At 54.8% G+C, this 17,894-nt stretch overlaps 1 protein-coding gene across 2 annotated transcripts in view; it reads left to right on the top strand.

Annotated features, from left to right (window-relative positions):
* The first annotated feature begins 299 nt into the window (after positions 1–299).
* The window catches only part of PTPRU (protein tyrosine phosphatase receptor type U), an 83,940-nt gene continuing 66,345 nt past the window's right edge, over positions 300–17,894 (top strand). Inside the window, exon 1 of one of the 2 annotated variants that reach the window (XM_027109392.1) lies at positions 300–488. In XM_027109392.1, coding sequence (XP_026965193.1) covers positions 416–488 — 73 coding nt within the window. In that variant the 5' untranslated portion in view covers positions 300–415. The remainder of the gene's footprint in view (positions 489–17,894) is intronic. The other variant, XM_027109391.1, reaches the window with a different exon arrangement.

The following is a 17,894-nucleotide window of genomic DNA, read 5'->3' as shown; positions in this document are numbered from 1 at the left end:
CCCTGGTCTCTGTCCTGAAGAGCTGTGTGGGAGCTAGGCGCGGGCAGTGAGCAGAGGCGTGGACCTGCTCACCTAAGAATGTCGGTGCCCGGTGGGTGCAGAGGCTGGTGGGCGTCCGGGCCCAGCCCGGGATCTCCAGGGGGTCCGGGAGTGGGGGAGGGGCGCACCAGGGCCGCGGGCCACCGAACCGGGCAGCGGCGCGCGCGGCTGCCAGCAGGGGGCGCCTCGAGACCGAGGAACGCGCGGCCGAGCCTGACGTCAGCGCCCCGCTTGCTTGGGCTCCCGCTCTGGACTCGGCGCCAGTCCCGCTCCGCGCCGCGCCGCTTCGCTCCGGCTCTGGCTCTCCTCGGGCCCGGCTCGGGCTCCGGCGGCTGCGCCCCCCGCGCCGGGCCCCCGGAGCAGGCTGCGGCGCACCATGGCCCGCGCCCAGGCTCTCGTCCTGGCGCTCACCTTCCAGCTTTGCGCGCCCGAGACCGAGACTCCGGCAGGTAAGCGCGAGTCGGTCGGACCCAGCTTGCCCCGCGGAGCCCCCGGCGCCCGTGGCGTAGCTCGAAAGAAAGTGGGAGTGTTGGGTGACCGGACGTTGCGAGCCTGCTCCCTGTGTGTCTGAGTGTGGGATGTGCGATCGTGTGCTCAGGGTGTTGTGTGCCTGCGAATGGTGTGTGTCCTGAGTTATGTGCAAGAAGAGGTGCTGTGTGTGTTGTGTGTCCACGAGTATGTTGAGGTGAATGTTGTGTGCATCGAGGAGGCATGGGGTGTGCGCTGAGTGTCTTGTGTCTCTGCCACTGTGTAGTGTGTGTGGGGCCAAGTAGGACTGTGTGCCTGTTGTTTGTACATTTGAGTTTGGTTGTGTGGCAGGAGTTGTGTCTGTTAATGTGCTGCATTTGTGGGCATTTTGTGTGCCCTAGCCCGGAGTGTTGCTTGCTGTGTGTCCGAGAATGGCTCGTGTGTTTGTGTTCTGCGTGTGGCGAAGAGTGCTCTGTGGATTCTGCCCGCGTGTGGAGCAGGGAACGCGTGTGCGGTGTGTGTGCTTGTGATCCGTGTACGTGTGTGAAGGCGTGGGAACGGGTCCGGAACGTGTGTGTCCGTGCGCCGTGTGCGCAATGTGTACGTGTGGGAGTGTCTGGGGTTGGTGGTGTGCGCCGCCGGGGGGCTGCGCGGGTCCGAGTGAATGCCAAATGTGCCGGGAATGCGTGTGTAGGAGCGTGTCTGGAACGGATGTGAGTGTGTTCCTGCGTGCTGGCTGCGTGTCCGGGAATGTTGCGAGTGTGGTGCGCGCCTGGGCCGTGGCTGAGTGTGTGCACGGGGCCCGGGGCCGCCCGAGGGGGCGGTGACAGGGTGTGTGTGTGTGTGTGTGTCCCTCGGGTGTGCGTGTGGGGCGCGCGGGCCCGGAACAAGTTGTCGTGGCGGCGCCCCCTCCCTTCTCCTCCCCTCCCCTCCCGGGTCGGGCCGGGCCTGAGGCTCGCCAGGGAGGGATGGGGGCCCGGCGGCCGCCGACTCCGACATTTCGGGCTGTTTGTTGTTTCGCAAGTTCGGCGCGGCGCTGGCTGGCGGCAGATCCGAGGCGGCGCCGGGGCTGCGGGGCGCCCGGCCCGGGACTGGGGAGGGCCCGGCGCGGGGGGGTGGCGGACGCGGGGGGCCGCGGGGCGCGCCGAGGCCGGCGGGAGGGTAAGGCCGGGCGCCCGGGCGCTCCTGCGGGGGCCGGGCCGTGGCTGCTCCAGGGCAGCTGGGCGGGGGTGAGTCCGGGCGGGCCGGGCCTGGCTCTGGGCGGCCGGACGGAGCCCCCTCCCGTAGCGCGCTGGGGGCGCCGCGAACGCAGGGGTCTCCCGGGACACCCCCTCAGTCGACTCCGCAACTTTGTGCGGCCTCCCCGCCGGCCGGGACGGCCGTGAGTGAGTGTACGTGTGTGAGCGTGTGTCTCCGGGCTTCTGTGTGCTGTATGACCGCGCTGTCTCTGGGTGTGTTTTGGAGTCTGGAGTCTTTTGGGCTGTGGTGTGTGTGTGTGTGTGTGTAATTGTACGTGTGATAGCGTTTCTGAATGTGTGTATCTAAAGCTGTGTCTGTGTACCCGTGTGTGCTGTGGACCGTGTGTAGTCTGTGTGTGTGTTGGTGTGTCTGTCCACCCCCTTCCCAACCCCCCATCCTACCCTGAGGCCTGGGATCCCAGACTGCGGCCCTCTTCTGCTGAGTTGCGCCCGATGCCTCCCCTGGGGCGGGGGTGGCAGGTCCCTTACCGGTGGTGGTCTCGGCACCCCTAGCCCCTCCAGTTGGGCGGCTTCAGCCTGGTACCTGGGGCGCTGAGTAACGGGGAGACGCCCCAGACGGGTACCCGAGCCAAGACACGGGCAGAAGCACGTCGGCCCCAGAGACTCCTTCAGGCCGCCGGTCTCCGAGAACTGGCCTCTCCCGATCGCGTTCGCTGCCCCGCTGCTCCCTCCGGCCCCTCGGGCGGAGCTCCCTGGGCACCTGCAGCCGCCCCGGCCACTGGCTCTGAGCTCTGCCGGGCCCAGCGGTCCCAGGCCATCGCGCACAGCTTTAGCTTTGACCGCTCGGTGCCCGAGAGGACGCCTAAGGCGGCCTCCCTCCTTATCCTCCCCCAATCCCTCCCCCTGTCCTGCAGCAACTTTGTCCCCCTCCCCCACCCTGAGATCAAACCAAGGGTACATGCTCCCCCATCCCTGCCACCATCATCTTGATTCCAAGAACCCTCAGGTGCCCTAGCTCCTGCCGGTAGGGGAGACTGTCAAGGACTGAGGTTTGGGAGTGAGATCTTGAGTGGGTTACTTCCATTCTTGGGGCCGCCGTTTCCTCATCTGCCCCATGGGCTTCATAATGAAGGTGTATGGTACTTGGTAGATTGTAAACTAAAGCTCTGTTTGTGAGTGCCAGGGAACAAAAGATGGTTTTGAGGACTGCTACAGAGCGAGAGACTGTGATTTGAAGCCAGAGGGACCTGGGTGCAAGTCTGTCTCTGCCACATGCTGTCCCTGTGACCTTGGGCAAGTCACTTCACTTCTACAGTTCCTGGCACCTGTAGCTATTACTGTTGAGCTTAATTCAGAAGCCCTTAGTAGAAGGGGTGTGATCTCCCCTTGTCCCCACGTTGATTAGAGTCAGCCCAGCTCCCTGAAGGCCTCCTGAGTCTCCCTCCCCCCAAAGGGTGGGTGGTGATGTCTCTGAGCCATGCAAATCTGGCAGTAATTTATTCTGCTGCATTCTAGCTCATTTTGTCCTTTTGGTTGCTGGAGTTGTGGACAGCAGGAATGAGGGAGAGGCTGCCCAGTGGTTTCAGGTTGGGCAATAAAGGCTTGTCTGGGCAGCTGGCCCTTCTCCCTGGGGGTGGGGGAGGGACACAGCAGGAAGATGTGTGAGTGGCCAGAGTGGGGGGTGGATGCTGAGCTCCTGGACGGCCTCCGTCCTAGCTCTGGTGTCAGGGAAGATCCAGGGGGACACCCTGCTTGCTCCAGGCATGCTGCCATCCTTCCATGCCTTCATCAGCTAAGCCAGAATGGGGTGGGTGGTGGCTTTTCATGCAGGGCTGGGTTAGTTAGAGTTGCTGGGGTACCTTGTGCCCTCCTTCGTCTTTTAACCCCCTCCCTCCTCCAAGCTGCTCTCCCTACATCCTGATGCATCCTACCTTTATGCCATCTCAGGATCTCTCTCATCTGTCCCCTTCTCTCCATCCTCATCCATCTTTCACAGGCAGGAAGGCTCCAGCCTCTTCCTCCACCCCTCCCTCCATAGTGTAAGGGATCTTCCTAAAACACGTGTTTGAAACCTTGGTTTGAAACCCTTTGAAGGCTCCCCATTACCTCCTGGGTTAAGTCCCTCCCGCTATGTCCTCTTGCCTGCTCTAACCCTTGCCTGCCTGTCCAGTCCCATCAGCTTTGCACTACTTGCCTTGCATCCTATGCTGTGGCCAGTCTAACCCACTTACTAATACCCACTAAATGTCCACTCCTGCCACCTCCTCTCTGGGCCTTTGCACAAGCTATATTTTCTCCCCAGAACTCTCTAACTCCACCTCTTCACTGGGTGATCTCCTGCTCCTCCTTAGGATTTTAGGTTAGCCATCACCTCCTCTCGGAAGCCTTCCTTGGTTACTCCCCCTTCTAGCCTAAAAAGGGAGGGTGGGGGTTGATTAGGGTTTTCCATAACACCGTAATTATTGTAATTACAGTTTATTTGTCCTTTCTCCCTTACATGAGCTCTGTGGGGACAGGGACTGGGTATTTAGTTTCCTTCTGAATCTTTAGTGCCAGGTACAAGGCCTGGCCCACTCCTGCTGAGTAAATACACCCAGCATGAAAGAATGAGTGATGTCCCGTGGGTCAGGTTCTGAGCCGGAGATGCCAGATGGGGGCGCACTGACTCCACTGAAAGTAGAGATTACAGATAATAGGTTTCCCTCCAGGAATCTGGAAAATTCTGCTGGGGGATGGTGTGTGTGAAAAGGCCATGCAGAGAGTGTTGTCTGGGAGCTGTGAGTTGGAGAGGTCAACTCTCTGCCTGCCAGCCCCTCCCCCTAGCCACCGTCCTCCGAGCCCCACCCCCACTGCCCTTGCCCCCCAGCAGCTGGCAGGGCCTGTCCGGCCCCTGGTCTCAGCTCTTTGTGCTGGAGGTTCGGCAGTTGGTGAGAGGCATCGAGTCCCAACTGTCAGTCTGAGCGTCTGGGGAGGAGGGGAGGGCCCTGCGGCAGGAGGGCAGACTCTGTCCTCTGTCTCAGCCTCTGTCCTGGCTGCCTGTGAGCCTGGGAAGGGAGGAGAGCTGCCCCCTGTGTTGACCCCTGCAGGTGGGGTTCGGGGAGGAGGCTGAGGTGTGTGCAGGTGTGATTCTGACATCTGGGCAGTCAGAGAGAGTGTGTGTGTGTGTGTGTGTGTGTGTGTGTGTGTGTGTGTGTGTGTGTGTGGTTCTGATGGTATGATTGCAGCCTGGGGCACAGGACACATGTGTGGCTTCTCAGGGAGTCTAGCCATCTGGTTACCCTGTGTGGCAGGATCTGAACTTGGAGTAAGGAGGCGACAAGCTGGTCTGAACCTGGGGAGCCTGATGCTGGGGTGTCTGGGTATCCAAGTGTCAGATTCCAGGAGTTTGGGGGTGGAGCTATTTGGGTGGGTGGTATCTCAGGTTCTGGGTGTGGGTGTCCCAGTGCCAGGACGTGGGAGGAACTGGGTGTGTCAACATAAGGATATCCCAGTGTCTCTGGATCTGGAGGTGGGTGTATCCAGGTGTCTGGGAGTCCTCAGGTTAATGGGTATGTGGGAGTATAGCCGTGTTGTGTCCAGCTGTGGGGCTGCCCAGGCTGCCTGGGTGTCTGGGTGTGGGTACCCAAGTGTCCGGGTGTGGGGTATCTATGTATCCAGCAGTGGGGTGCGCATGCAGTGGAGTACCCAGGTGTTTGTGAGTTTGGCTGTGGGGTGCCCTGTGGTCTGTGTGTGTATTTAGGTGTCTGCGTCTCCTGGAAAGGGATATGCATGTTTGGGTGGGGAGTGTCCCGGTGACCGTGCGCAGCTATGGACCAGGGACTGGGGCTGTACCAGCTCAGCCTGTGACACTGCCTTCCCTGGGGCTTGCCTTCTCACCTCCCTACAGCTGCCAGAGGGTGCTGCCACTGGAGGAGACCCCAGTGGTTTTGCTTCTCTATGGTTCATCATTCTAGAGCTGTGTTATCCAATAGAACTTTCTAAAATGATGGAAATGTTCTCTACCTGCTCTCTTCAGTATGGTGGCCACTTACATGTGGCCACTTAGCTACAGTTCATTAAAATAAACATTCGGTCCCTCAGTCTCACCAGCCAGATTTCAAGTCCTCGAGAGTCGCCTGTTGCGAGTAGCTATGGAATTGGTCAGTCTGTGAAGGTAGAGAGCATTTCCATCACAGCAAAAAATTCTATAGACAGTGCTGGTCTAGAGGTGCAAGGCCTACAGCATCTTTAGTGAGGCCTGGACACCTCAAGGAGTGGATGGCCTGTCGCTCAGTGGCCACTGAAGAAGGTTTTGCTGAATCCATGTCCCCTTCTCTCCAGCCACATCATTTCTTGCCTGGACGATTGCAGCAGCCCCCTCCTTGGTCTCCATTCTGCCATTAGTGCTTCTCCCACCCCGGGATCTGAATGGCCTCACAGGCAGGCCTAGGATCCTGCCCCTCCCTTGTGCTAAGCTGCAGACTCTCCAGCACGCTGGGGCCAAAGCCTAACGTGGCAGATGAGGCCCCGTATGACCCAGCCTCTGCTTTCCATGACAGCTTCATGTTTATGCCTCCCCTCCCCTGACCCCACTCCCCACGTCCACCTTATGATCCAGGCTCACCAGGCCAATGTTGGTCCCAGAACCTGCCAGGCCCTTTCACGCCTCTCTGCCTTTGCACGTGCTGTGCCTTCTGCCGAGAACACCACTCCCACCCGTCTTGCTTCCTGGAGGCCTGGCTACTCGCTCAGCCTTCAGAAGTCCAGCTCTGATGTCACTTCCCCAGGAAAGCCTTCCCAGACGCCAGCCGACATGGCTGGCCAGGTTTCTCCCACCATGCACGTGTGTCAGTGGGCTGCAGTGTTTTCCGTCTCCTTCCCCACTAGGCTGGGAGGAAGGGCTGGGCTGGGTCATTGTCATCTCCCGTCCCCAGGGCCTTGTACATGGCATGTGCCTACTCAGTGTTTGCATCGATGTGGACCCCTGGGTACACAGGGAAGGCTCCGAGTGGGAGTGGAGCTGGGGCTCCAGAGGGCAGTCATGGTTGGGGGCCGGTGTCCCCCCTTGGCTGGCCCTGGGTGGGGCTGCCCTTGCCTGAAGAATGGCTGGGGAGGACCCCTGGGGTTGACAACCCAGAAGGCAGCTGTTACTGGATGACTCAGGAGGTCTTGAGCGGATTTCCAGGGTGCAGACCCCAGGACCTGGTGGTGAATCTGAAGGGATGAAGAAAAGGGGGGCTTAGAGGGGTCCCTGAGGTTTGGGAGCTGAGTATAGGGGGAGAGGATGAAGGATTGGGATAGGGAAGTTGGGAAGGGGTGTTGGAGATATTTGATGAGCAGGATCACAGCTGGGGTGGAGTGACAACTTGGGGGTGGGGGACAACGGGGGGGATGGGAGATTACTTGCAATAAAGATATATCTGGGGGGTGGGAACAGCTGGGAATGAGGGGACAGGTGGTGTTGGGGGAACAACTGAGGGTTGGGGGACAGGTGAGGGATGGATAGAAGGGGGATATGGGACAGCTGACGGGGGATAAGAGGTGACAACTGGGAGGTATCAGAAACCTATCTGGACAGGACAGGTGGGTCTCAGCTGAGAGACTGGGAAATACATTGCTCAGGATGTGTCTATGTGTGTGTCTGCATGTGTGTACGTGTACACCCGTGTGGTCGTGCGTGTGTGCCTGTGTGTTCGTACCTAGAGTGTGGTGGTGAAGAGCATCGGCTTGGGAGCCACACCATCTGGGTTCGAATCCTCACTCTACCACTGCTAGCCTTGGAACCCTTGGGCAAGTGACTTGACCTCTCTGGGCCTTTAGTGTTCTCATCTGTGAGATGGGGATAATAATGGAACGAACCCACTGCACGAGGTTGCTATGAGGATATGTTTTATATACATACGTGTATCGTTTAGAACAGGTTCTGGCCTGTAGTAAGCACTGTAAACTATTATTGAGGGTGTGTGTGTGTGTGCAGCACCCTGTGTGCTCAGAAAAGTTTGTTCTTGGCTTCTGATGAAACCGAGGCCTGGGAGGGGTGATGGTGGCTGGGAGTGCTGGAGTGACCGTCCAGGTCATTGGGTCTGGCTCGCCTCTCACACCCTCCCCTCCGTTCAGTCCACTTCCCGCCCACCCTGTGCCAGGGCCTAATCCAATAGGTCTCCCTCTGCGTCTCTCTCTCGTCCTGCCCCACACTGCCTGTCCCTGGGCTGGGGGCCAGGGGATGTGCTTTAATTGTCCAAAAGCTTTTCAGCAGAATCTGAATTCATTGTTCCCCTGCCTGCGTGCTGGGGCCCTGCTCAGATAGAAATACCTGGACAATGTGCTCAGTTCTGGCTGTCTGCCCCACGGGTGGCAGTGGCTTCATCCTGTGCCCTTGGAGAGTCCCTGGGGTGGAAGATGCTGGGAGTGGGAGGTGAGGTGGGGGGAAGCCCCCAGGGCAGATGAGGCCTCACCCCCAACCCATGGGGTAGCCAGCCCAGCCAGGCAGAGCTGTAGGCACAAGTGTTTCTGGGGGTCCCGGCTCCCCGGCTCTCCAGTGCATCATAGGGAGAAGTGTGCCACGTCTTCACCTCACACTAAGAACTGCTCTGCATCAAAGCCCCGGCCTGCTCTGGGTGTGTGCTCTCTGGGGAGTCCTGGACCCATCACCTCAGGACTGGGCCACTGCATTGCATCCTTGCACTGCACTGCATCTCAGCCCTATGCTGCATGGCTGCGCTGTGTGAGATTCCGCATTACATTGGCTGTGTGGACTCTCCGGCGTGTCTGTATGCTCCACCCGCATTGTCCCGTTGTGCTGTGCCTCTCTTCTGCAGTTGTGCTGCCATTTGTGTGTTTGCGGCTCTTCTGTGCTGTGTGACTCTACTGGATGATGATGTTGTGTTGGGCTTGTGGACCCTCCTGGGACTGTGCATAGTCCCTGGCAACGCACCACTGCACTGCGCCAACAGATGCCATGCTACCACGACACTGCATCTGCGTCACACGGCCTCTCTGTACTGTACTGCATTGTTGTAGTGGGCATCTGCACTGCATCGGGCATGGCCGGGCACAGCCTGTCTGCAGTCCACCGTCGCGCTGTACAAACACAGTGCCCCTTTGCCTGGCACAGCACTTCTGTCCCACTGCTTCACTGCACTGCACTGGAGATGCGCATCTCCTGGCCCAGCCCGTCATACTGTACCACTGCCGCTGTAACGCCACCCTCTAGGTTATCTCACCCTGTACGGCCACTGAGGTGTCAGCTGGTGTCCTTCCCCAGGTTTCTGTTGGCAGCCCCAGTTGAGCAGCATCTTTGCTTCAAGTGGCCTCACTGCAGTGTTCCTCTGGCCCCCACTGCTCACTGCCCGAGGAGTCGGTAGCTACACTGCAGCTTGAGGCCATTCTGTTGGGCTCGGGACTGGCATGGGTTTTTGCAGGCATTACCTTTGCAAGTAGCCGGCGTTGCGTCTGTGCACTGCATACGGTCACTGTCCTGGGCCTCTACCCTGCACTATACCTGTTCACTGTTGGGTTGTGTGCGTTCTACTGGATTTCAAGATGCAGAGCTCTTGCACTGAATTCCCTGTTCCACATGGTGTCTTTACTACATTTCATTTTGGTGCCACTTTCTACCCCTGCTCTCCAGTCTACGTTTACTGTACTCCTTGGGACTGTATCGAGCACCCAGCAATTCCTTCTGCACTGCACCACGTCTTTCTCTTCCCTATATCTCTGCATGTTCTGCATGCCTCCACTAGACATCCTTTCAGTGAGAGTTCATGGAGCACCAACCATGTGCCAAGCCTAGTGAGGCTTGGACATACCCCCTCGGTGTTCCTGCCTACACCTATCCCTTGGTGCTGAGCGCCAGCCCAATGTACCACTAAGTGCTCACTGCTGCACTGTGCCTCTGTGCAGCTCTGGGTCGTGGCCACGATGGATGGGGCACCTCTCCACTGCATCATGGCACCGACCAGTCCTGCCATGCTGTGCCGGTGTTGTGTGGGGGTCTGTGTACACTTCTCTGCTCCCCTGCATTGTATAACTGTGTTCCGCCTCTGTACAGTGGAGCTGCTGCATTGCACCCGCAACACACCACACCGCAGCCACGTAGCCCTCTCTTGCCACGGGACCGTTAGGAAGTCCAGATCTTTGCACTGTATGTGTTCGTTCACAGCCCTCTGCCTCTCTACGCTGCACTGCGTTTTTATATGACACACGGTGTCTGCACTACAGAGGTCTGTGTACCCTTTGCCCGCTGTACCTCTGCAAAGAACAACCCTCCGTTCAGCCCTTTGCCTCTGTATGGAGTCCGGCCCCGCCCTGTGCCTTCCCCTTACACTAACAACATGGCAGCCCAGCTGCTAACTTTGGGATTTGCTGGGCATATTGATCCGGGAGATGGGGAGTGAGCCTGGCCGAAGTTTCCCCTGCTGTAGTCGGCTTCCTTCTGTTCTCAGTAGAGATGGAGGGATGTTGGCATCGCTGGGTTCTGTATTGGCTCCTGTAGGGGATATCAGCTCAGCTTTCTCTCCCTGTGGCCTGGCCCTGGGTGTTCGTGGTTGCAGCTCTGCTGAATGCGGGGTGATTAAAAGGTGGGCATACTGCTGCCAGCCCTGCCCTTGTTAATTGCGCATCAATTATTCAGGGCTCTGGAGGGCAGCTCGGGGGAGCCCTAGCCAAGGTCTGGTTGTGTTGATCTGGGCCAGGAGAGCAGTGAAGTGGGCTGGGCCAGGTCTCTGGGCTGGAGTCATGGTCCTTGAGCCTGGATCAGACTAGCTGGGATCATGGGGTTGATCAGTCCAGCCACTGTTGGCGTTCTACTATACACAGGGCTTGGGGATGGGGCTCAAAGGCATTAAGAGACAGTCTCTGATCTCAAGAAGGGAGGAGGTAGGGGTTAGACAGGCCTGAGATGGAGCTGTTATTGTGGTGGAGAACATGGGATGGGGCTGGGTTGGGCAGGAATGTCCAAGGGTGAGCCTGTGTTGGTTCTAGGGTTGGGTTGGGCTACCTAGAAAGGGAGTGTGGCTTCAGATGATGAAATAGACCAGTGTTATCCTTGGGGTTGTATTTGGGTTCCCCAGGCAAGGGTTGGGGCTATGCCAGGGGTTGGGTATGATGCCAGCCCCTAAATTTGTAATCTGTGGGAGGAGTTTTGTTTCTCCTGGGGCCGTCCCTTGGGAACTGAATGTTCTGTTGACAAACCAAAGGGAACAAAAATCTCATTGCAAACAGCCTCTGTTTACCTAGGGTCTTCGGAAAACACTGATGGTGGCTGGCAGCCACACTTGGCACAGAGCACCATTCCCTGTCTGGTGGCGAGGAAGTCTGGTGCTTCCATGCTTGTGGTGCCCACGTGCACACGCGTGCACGCTCACGCACACACTCACGCACGACTCCCCTCTACCTGCCGTGTACACTCACCTCCCCCTTAGGCACATGCTTACTGCTGAATGTGCCCATATATCTCTGCAGATAAACGTACAGCCACACGCCCACAACTTCACAGCACAGTGCCTGAGGGACCTACACTGTGAGAGCCACACTCACCCTCACCTCTCCCCTATAGTATCTCTCTCTGCCTTCAAGTTATTCTTGCCCACATACATGCTCACACGAATGGAATCAGAATTCTAGAGGTGGAACAGCCTTAGAGGTCACCAAGGTCCCCATTCTCATTTCACAGGTGAGGAAGCGGGGCTTCGGAGAGGACAAGCCACCTGCCCAGGGTCACACAGGAAGTTAGAGGCTCAGCAGGAATTAGATCCAGGCCTTCTGCCTCCCAGTCGAGTACTCATAAGTCAGTACCAGGCTATCAGTCTCACAGCCACGTACATGTGTACACACGCGCGCACGCGTGCGCACACACACACACACACGCGCGCACGCAGGTCTGCATATGGAAGTACAAGCATATGGAGGGGTGGAGACCCTCACTCCAGGGAGACCCCCTCCCGCACTCTGGCTCCTCCTGCAGAGGTTGCTTTGCCCCTTACATCACCCCATCCGGAGCCCAGCCGGATGTGGATAAACCATCATCCTGCCTTCCCAAATTGTGGCTGACGGTTGCTCAGGCAACCGCCTGCCAGATTGTGAAGATTAGCTGAGGAATGTAGCTGGGCCAGTTTGAGCCGAGTCTGGGGGAGCTGCTGGGGGTCCTGGGTTGATTCAGCCCACCCTCTCAGGGAGGCCCTGGGAGAGATGGTGTACCCACGGAGGGGTCTGGTTTTCTCCCTGTCCCCAGCCCAGCTGACTGTGTCCCCAAGGCTTAGACGAGGCTGGGGGGAGAGAGTGTGTGTATGTGAACACTCTGTGTGTGTCTGTGTGTGTTGTGCATCTCTGTCGGTGTGATTGGAGCACGTGCCATTTGCATCCAGGATGGGGACTTGAGGCCCCTTCCTCACCAGTTCCTGACATCTGACTCCAGACCCCTTGATGACTTGTCCCACTTCTGATCCTACAGTGCTGTCTGGAGAAGCCACCTGCCCTCCTCATGGCTTATAGGATGTGTCACTTGTCTCATCTGAATCCAGGTGCTTCTCTGCTCAAATACCTAGGATGGTTTCCCCCCTTAAAATGAGGCTGGACTTCTCACCCTGGCACTTGGCTGTCCGTTATCGGCCTCAGCCTCCTTCCCTCCCATCTTATCTACCATTGTTTGGCCAGTCTGGGCTCCTCTCTGGGCCCTGGACCAACTGTGTTACTCACTACCTTCCTTCACTCCTGCTGGGCCCTTTACCTCAGATGCCCCTCTCTCCATCTTTACTGGCCAGAATGGTACCTATCCTTCCATCCCTCTGCTCAGATGCACCCACCTCCAGGAAGCCTTCCCCCTGTACCCACCCTCCTCCCCGGACTCCCCTTGTGGTCTTGACCCTTCTCTGCTTTGTCTCATTCCCTTACCTCCACTCAGACTAGGAGGTCCTTGAGGGCAGAGCAGAGTCTTAACCATTCTTGTGCCTCTACTAGTGCCAACCTGGGGCCTGCTTTGTACTGTCAGTGAATGAATGTCCAATGAGTGGAACCAAATTTGTACATGTGGCCAACAGAATACCAGGGCCTTGCTTTGTTTGTGCCTAGTCTCCTTGAATAAAGATAGGTGGTGTAATTTCCACTAAGATCAGGAACAAGACAAGGTTGCCCACTCTCACCACTCTTATTCAACATAGTTTTGGAAGTTTTAGCCACAACAATCAGAGAAGAAAAGGAAATACAAGGAATCCAAATCGGAAAAGAAGAAGTAAAGCTGTCACTGTTTGCAGATGACATGATACTATACATAGAGAATCCTAAAGACGCTACCAGAAAACTACTAGAGCTAATCAATGAATTTGGTAAAGTAGCAGGATACAAAATTAATGCACAGAAATCTCTGGCATGCCTATACACTAATGATGAAAAATCTGAAAGTGAAATTAAGAAAACACTCCCATTTACCATTGCAACAAAAAGAATAAAATATCTAGGAATAAACCTACCCAAGGAGACAAAAGACCTGTATACAGAAAATTATAAGACACTGATGAAAGAAATTAAAGATGATACAAATAGGTGGAGAGATATACCATGTTCTTGGATTGGAAGAATCAACATTGTGAAAATGACTCTACTACCCAAAGCAATCTACAGATTCAATGCAATCCCTATCAAACTACCACTGGCATTTTTCACAGAACTAGAACAAAAAATTTCACAATTTGTATGGAAACACAAAAGACCCCGAATAGCCAAAGCAATCTTGAGAACGAAAAACGGAGCTGGAGGAATCAGGTTCCCTGACTTCAGACTATACTACAAAGCTACAGTAATCAAGACAGTATGGTACTGGCACAAAAACAGAAATATAGATCAATGGAACAGGATAGAAAACCCAGAGATAAACCCACGCACATATGGTCACCTTATCTTTGATAAAGGAGGCAGGAATGTACAGTGGAGAAAGGACAGCCTATTCAATAAGTGGTGCTGGGAAAACTGGACAGGTACATGTAAAAGTACGTGATTAGAACACGCCCTAACACCATACACAGAAATAAGCTCAAAATGGATTAAAGACCTAAATGTAAGGCCAGAAACTATCAAACTGTTAAAGGAAAACATAGGCAGAACACTCTATGACATAAATGACAGCAAGATCCTTTTTGACCCACCTCCTAGAGAAATGGAAATAAAAACAAAAATAAACAAATGGGAACTAATGAAACTTAAAAGCTTTTGCACAGAGAAGGAAACCATAAACAAGACGAAAAGACAACCCTCAGAATGGGAGAAAATATTTGCAAATGAAGCAACTGACAAAGGATTAATCTCCAAAATTTACAAGCAGCTCATGCAGCTCAATAACAAAAAAACAAACAACCCAATCCAAAAATGGGCAGAAGACCTAAATAGACAGTTCTCCAAAGAAGATATACAGATTGCCAACAAACACATTAAAGAATGCTCAACATCATTAATCATTAGAGAAATGCAGATCAAAACTACAATGAGATATCATCTCACACCAGTCAGAATGGCCATCATCAAAAAATCCACAAACAATAAATGCTGGAGAGGGTGTGGAGAAAAGGGAACACTATTGCACTACTGGTGGGAATGTGAATTGGTTCAGCCACTATGGAGAACAGTATGGAGGTTCCTTAAAAAACTAAAAATAGAACTACCAAACGACCCAGCAATCCCACTACTGGGCATATACCCTGAGAAAACCATAGTTCAAAAAGAGTCATGTACCAAAATGTTCATTGCAGCTCTTTTTACAATAGCCAGGACATGGAAGCAACCTAAGTGTCCATCGACAGATGAATGGATAAAGAAGATGTGGCACATATATACAATGGAATATTACTCAGCCATAAAAAGAAACGAAACTGAGTTATTTGTAGTGAGGTGAATGGACCTAGAGTCTGTCATACAGAGTGAAGTAAGTCAGAAAGAGAAAGACAAATACCGTATGCTAACACATATATATGGAATCTAAGAAAAAAAAATGTCATGAAGAACCTAGGGGTAAGACGGGAATAAAGACACAGACCTACTAGAGAATAGACTTGAGGATATGGGGAGGGGGAAGGGTAAACTGTGACAAAGTGAGAGAGTGGCATGGACATATATACACTACTAAACGTAAAATAGATAGCTAGTGGGAAGCAGCCGCATAGCACAGGTAGATCAGCTCGGTGCTTTGTGACCACCTAGAGGGGTGGGATAGGGAGGGTGGGAGGGAGGGAGACGCAAGGGAAGAGATATGGGAACATATGTATATGTATAACTGATTCGCTTTGTTATAAAGCAGAAACTAACACACCATTGTACAGCAATTATACTCCAATAAAGATGAAAAAAAAAAAGATAGGTGGTATAAATCCCAGCTTCTGGGACTTAAGATGTGGCCTTGAGCAAGCCACCTCATCTCTCTGTGCCTCGGTGTCCATCTGTAAAATGGGAATAATAATAGTACTGAGCTTGTGAGTTATTATGAGGAATCAGTGGCACAGGGGGTCATGGTGGTAAGTGGCAGCCCTCTTGTGATGGCGTTGATGTGTGTGTGCATGTCTGTGCCCACGTCTGTGTTGATGGAGTCGAGAGGTATTCTCTGACCGTTCTTGCTCTCAACACAAAGTCTGGTCTATTTTTTTCTCCCCTGGGCTGGCGGCCCCTAGCAGGAGTTGAGTCTCTAGTAGAAGTGGGGACTTGGCGGTGGGACTCCTAGCTCCTGAGCCATCGAGCCTGGAGGTGATGGGGCTTTTCCCAGGATCCAGGAGGGCTGATTGTTCCCATCCCAGGGTGAGCTGGGGAGCAGGTGAGGGTGGGGCTCACCTTGGAGAACCTGGCCCCAGAGATGTTACCCCCTGAAGGCTGTGGCTGGAATGGGCCTGGCCCAGAAACACAGGGCTGGGGATGGGCATAGATCAGGGAGAGGGAATCATTCTACCTCCAGAAGGGGGTACTCTGGATGGGACTGGTCAGCCGGGGAGATGACCCTGGCTTGGGACAGGTGCAGGACTTCTGTTTTGACGGAAGTCAGGGGTCACTCTGGACATGGTCAGCTGGTCTGGGCTCAGTCAGTCAGTCTGGTGGTCATTCTGGTCAAAGTCAGATGGTCTGGTGGTCATCTGAATGATGATGGGGCCACTCTGGCTCAGGTCTATCTGTCTGGGGGTCAACTGACCTGCATCAGGCAGTCTCAGGGTTACTCTGGCCAAGGTCAGACGGTCTGGGGGTCCCTCTGACCAGGTCAGTCAGGCTGGGAGTCCTGGAAGCTCACTTGGCCTGGCTCAGATTGGACGGGAGGAAGCCAAGGAGCTGGCATTCCCAGGCTCGCCGCAGGGCCATGGGTGAGACATCTGGGGCAGCTGCCTTGTTACTTGAGAAGGACCAGGAAGGACCTGAGCCCCAGCGAGACTCTAGATCCTGGGGTTCCCTTTCTGGTAATTTGGAGGCTCAGGGAGGCCTTGGCTAAGACCCTCAGGCACAGACTCAGCTCAGGCTGAATGAAGTCAGCTGTCCCCTCCTCCAGGAAGCCCTCCCTGATCATCCCTACTAGCTATGTTCTCTCTTCGTGCTGTGCTATGGATCATTTTCTAAGGGGAGAGCCGAGGCCTCCCCAGCACAGATGGGGTTAAAACCCACCTCCACAGGTCATAGGGCACATGCTGACCAGGGGTCTTCACACAATGAGGCAAAGAGCTCAGCCAACGTCCTGCCCCAGCTCTGGAGAGAGCTGCTGTTATTTCATCCCATCCACCTGGTGCCAGCCTTTTGCCCACCTTTTACTGTTTTACACTCTGATGGGGTCCATAAAGAGGAAAGGGAGACTCCCCCGCTCCCAACAGTGGCAAGCCCCTTGTGCCTGGCTGTGCATTTCGAGATGCTGCTTCACATGATCCGCGAAAACCTGGAGAAGTCCCTGCTGCAGATGAAACAGCAGAGCCTCCTGAAAGTGAGGCCACCAGCAGTGCGTGCAGATGCCCACCGTTGTGCCTGGCACGTGGCACTCACTCCCCAGTTACTCTCTGTTTCTTGCCCCTCCTCTTCTTGAGGCTGGGAAGCAGCTAAAACTTGCTCCTTCTCATAGTGAAGGCTTTTCTGGTGAGAAATGTGGACTTTGGCCTCTGACCGCCATGGATTCAAATCCTGCTTCTGTTACTCAGGTGGCTCAGGTGGAACAGGTGCAGAGCTGCTCTCTCCTGAGTGCTTGCATGTGCTAGGCATTGTGCTAAGTGGACCCCCACACTGAAACCTCAACAACTCCACTTGTGGGTGGGGAAGCTGAAGATGAGAAAGGATCACCACCACAGGGCTGGCAAATTGCAGAGTCAAGGTTCAATCCCGAGTCTGTCTGATGCCAAAGCCCACTTGCTTATCTACCACCGCATACTGTGGGTGAATTCCTTCACCCCTCAGAGCCTCAGTCACCTCATCTGTCAAGTGGGGAGAAGTACTAGTGGCTGATAGGCACCCAGGACAGGGCCTGGCACGATTTGTGCCTGTTTCCTCGCCACTTGTCCATGCATTTGCCCGGGTCTCAGATGCCTTCATTTACCCCTGATGGGGCTCCAAACACTAAGGTTCAGGAGTGAGTGCAGGGACCTGTTTGCAGTTACTTTCTGAACCAGTGGTGTTCTCAAGTGTATTATGTCCAACTCAGGGCGTTGATGAGCCGGCTAAGATATATGAACCTCATTACCAACCAAAGGGCTCACATCCATTTCAATCCCCGCCATATTTAAACTATGTATATTGGTTCCAAATCATGGGAATTTGCTTCCTCTAGGCATATGTGTCCTCAGTCCACACATGACTGTTTTGCCTGCCACATTCCTGCAGGCAGAGACCTCAGTTAGGTGACTTTGGGTAATGTGCATCGCTTAAGCCTATCTGTCAAGTAGGAATAAATACAGTAGTGGTACCTCCTTAGAAGGCGAGGCCTAAATGGGAATCCACGCTTAAAGCATTTAGCACTGTGCAGGGCTTGTCGGAAGCTTGATGTCATCAGTGGACATTGTTCTTATTTTTAAGGAGATACCATCAGGGCTGACTTAGGGCATTCATGACCCTGCCAGTCCTGGGGCCCACTGTCTGTCCTCTCTGCAAAGATGGAGGGGCAGGTGATGGAACACTGACCAGCAGTCAGCAGATCTTGGTCCAAACCCCACCTCTGTCATTAACCTGCTGTGTGACCTTAAGGAGGTCACAGCCTCTTTGGGCCTCAGTTTCCTC

Source organism: Aethalodelphis obliquidens, unplaced genomic scaffold, assembly GCF_003676395.1.
Source record: "Aethalodelphis obliquidens isolate GAN/ISIS:26980383/991018 unplaced genomic scaffold, ASM367639v1 scaffold9, whole genome shotgun sequence".
NCBI classification, from domain to species: Eukaryota; Metazoa; Chordata; class Mammalia; order Artiodactyla; family Delphinidae; genus Aethalodelphis; species Aethalodelphis obliquidens.
The sequence above is the reverse complement of the archived record's forward strand: the minus strand, read 5'-3'. Positions and strand labels throughout refer to the sequence as shown.